The sequence below is a fragment of the Penaeus chinensis genome, chromosome 8, assembly GCF_019202785.1.
Source record: "Penaeus chinensis breed Huanghai No. 1 chromosome 8, ASM1920278v2, whole genome shotgun sequence".
In the NCBI taxonomy this organism is placed as follows: Eukaryota; Metazoa; Arthropoda; class Malacostraca; order Decapoda; family Penaeidae; genus Penaeus; species Penaeus chinensis.
The window spans coordinates 42276929-42279428 of NC_061826.1; the positions used below are offsets into that span (position 1 = coordinate 42276929).

Genomic DNA, 2500 nt, shown 5'->3' on the forward strand with positions numbered 1-2500 from the left:
AATACAAAAATCAACAGTAATAAATAAAGAAATAAGAAAGTAAAACAAGAAACATATTTTACGTAATTGCAAACTGATTTTTTCAACATTTTAGCTGAATTCCCAGGCCATTCCAGAAGCTTCCGAAGTTCCTCTGCTATACTTGCCTTACTGAATCCCTAGGCAATCATCGTTAATTAACTTTATTGTAATTCTCTTCAGTAATCGCCCGTCCTGAACTCATTTCTCATCCAACCCTTTTCAGTCATTTCTGTTCCATTCAGCGGCCTTATAGTCTTACCGAATTCTTTTTCCAACCGTGTCTTGGGCAATGGCTTGCATCTCAAACTCTATTCTGGGACCTGAGATTCCTCTTTCGTTCCTTTACTAACCCATTCCAATCCCAGAAAACCATACACTTGCAAACCCGACTCTTTTCCAGTCCCAGGAATTCAAACATTTACTCCTTTCCCATCCTGTTGGATCGCACACTTTGCAACCGACCCTTTTCCAATCCCAGCCGATCGGACACATACAAGCCCGCGCTTTGACTCTTAATCAGACAGTTAATCCTGTCCTGGGGACACTCGCCCTCCATTACACTCTCTTCGGCCACTTATCCTCGCATATTCCTATCCAGTTCCAGCAACTCAGACACTTCATCTTTTCCAATCCTTTCCAGTCGGACACTTAGCACCCCGAATCCCTTTGCAACCTCACCTAAGGGATCACTCACCCTCTCCAAGTCCCTCCTAATCCCAGCTAATCGGATCCTTCCTCCCTTCCTCCCTCTCCCTCAGCGACTCACCCTGGCGAAGTCCCCTCCAATCCTTTCCACTCGGACACTCGCCTAGGCGATCTCCCTCCCGATCCCAGCCACTCGTACCCTTCCCCCCTTCCCCCTTCCTCCCTCTCCCGCAGCCACTCACCCTGGCGAAGTCCCTGCCCGCCCCCGGGGCGAAGATCTCCCCGACGTCGTAGAAGAGGACGGGCGTGAGGAAGCGCGGGGGGAGCAGCCGGAAGTCGCCGCAGCTCACGGGCGTCGTGCTCCCGGCGGGGCTCAGCCTGGACAGGTCGTCCTCGCCGCAGAGTCGTCGCGACGTCTTGGTGAACGACAGAGGGCCCACGGATCCCCATTTGTTGGGCTTGTGGAATGCGAAGACTGAGTTAATGGTTGTATATTTGTTGTTGCTTATTCATCTACCTTTTGCGGTAATTTTGATATCTATAATTATAAATGTGATAATAGATTTACTGGAAAATTATCTCAATTTCACTCTTTCTTTTGAAATTGAAAAAGAACAGTTTTTTCTAAATCAAAATATTCAAAATATCAAAAAGAGAAAGTTCTGTAGTGCAGCATGGTTCTCCTACTATAAGCTGATGAATTTGTTTTATTAAAAAAAAAATGAACTAGTATTAAATGGTGTTATAACCGATATTTGTATTTGCAATCCTCAAAAATAGTATTGCAATGAAATCTATCAATACTTTTACGGTGAATTGGCCTCCGAGTTTTCTGCACTATTACTGATGTGAGGTGACTTCATTTCATTTGGACAATATAGAAAAAAATATATTCACGGCAACACCTCTAGATATGCCTTAAACTTTAGAGGAGTTATAAGTAAAACAAAATAATCATTTCATTAAGACAAAAATGTGGAGTCAAAGACTAATGAGGAAGGTTCTGCCATGGAAATAATAAAGGAACCATTTGATTTAGTGCCATAATAATCATTAAGCTGTTTCCTTATTTTTTACTGCAATGTTCTTATAAAAAAAATATTGACCAGGTTATTTTTGCATGTCGGGTTATGCGAGTCTTGGCTCATTGATAACCCAAAGTGTCCACATTGATGTCATTCAGGCCTATCCGACCTTACATTAACAAACTCGTACAGACTGTCATTATCAGAATGATCGGTAATGCTTAAACAAAATGGTGCTTACAAAGGACATGTTACCAGCTTCAGCGAAGGCTTGACTTACTTTACTACTCAGTGTCACATGCTGATACAAGAGAAGTGGCTAATATTAACGTGAGCACGAAGGTCCACGACTAGTTAATGACTTTTTTTTTTTTTTTTTTTTCTTTTTTTTTAACGTACCGTAAGCAACTCTCATTATGAAATGGAAGTATATATATTTGTGTATATGTATATATATATATATATATATATGTATGTATGTATGTGTATATATATACACATATATTTTTTTAAACAGCCATTCATGTGTGTGTGTGTGTGTGTGTGTGTGTGTGTGTGTGTGTGTGTGTGTGTGTGTGTGTGTGTGTGTGTGTGTGTGTGTGTGTGTGTGTGTGTGATTAAATGTTAGATATGTGGATTACGACCAAGTTACTGGAGAAGAAAATAGTAACTGCTCTGAGAAGAATGGAAAATTTGAAGCAGGAAATTAGCCAAAAAGGATAGGGAGTGACCAACAAGGACCAGAGAACATAGGAAAGCGAAGAAGATATACACAGGGGCATCTGGGAGAGGAAACGGCCGTGGGCAGG

General features: G+C 41.7%; 1 protein-coding gene across 1 annotated transcript in view; it reads right to left on the reverse strand.

Moving 5' to 3' along the window:
- The window catches only part of LOC125027724 (lactosylceramide 4-alpha-galactosyltransferase-like), a 6932-nt gene that overhangs the window by 694 nt on the left and 3738 nt on the right, over positions 1-2500 (reverse strand). The window contains exon 6 of the mRNA XM_047616823.1: positions 909-1124. Within this exon, the coding sequence (XP_047472779.1) occupies positions 909-1124 (216 nt within the window). The remainder of the gene's footprint in view (positions 1-908; positions 1125-2500) is intronic.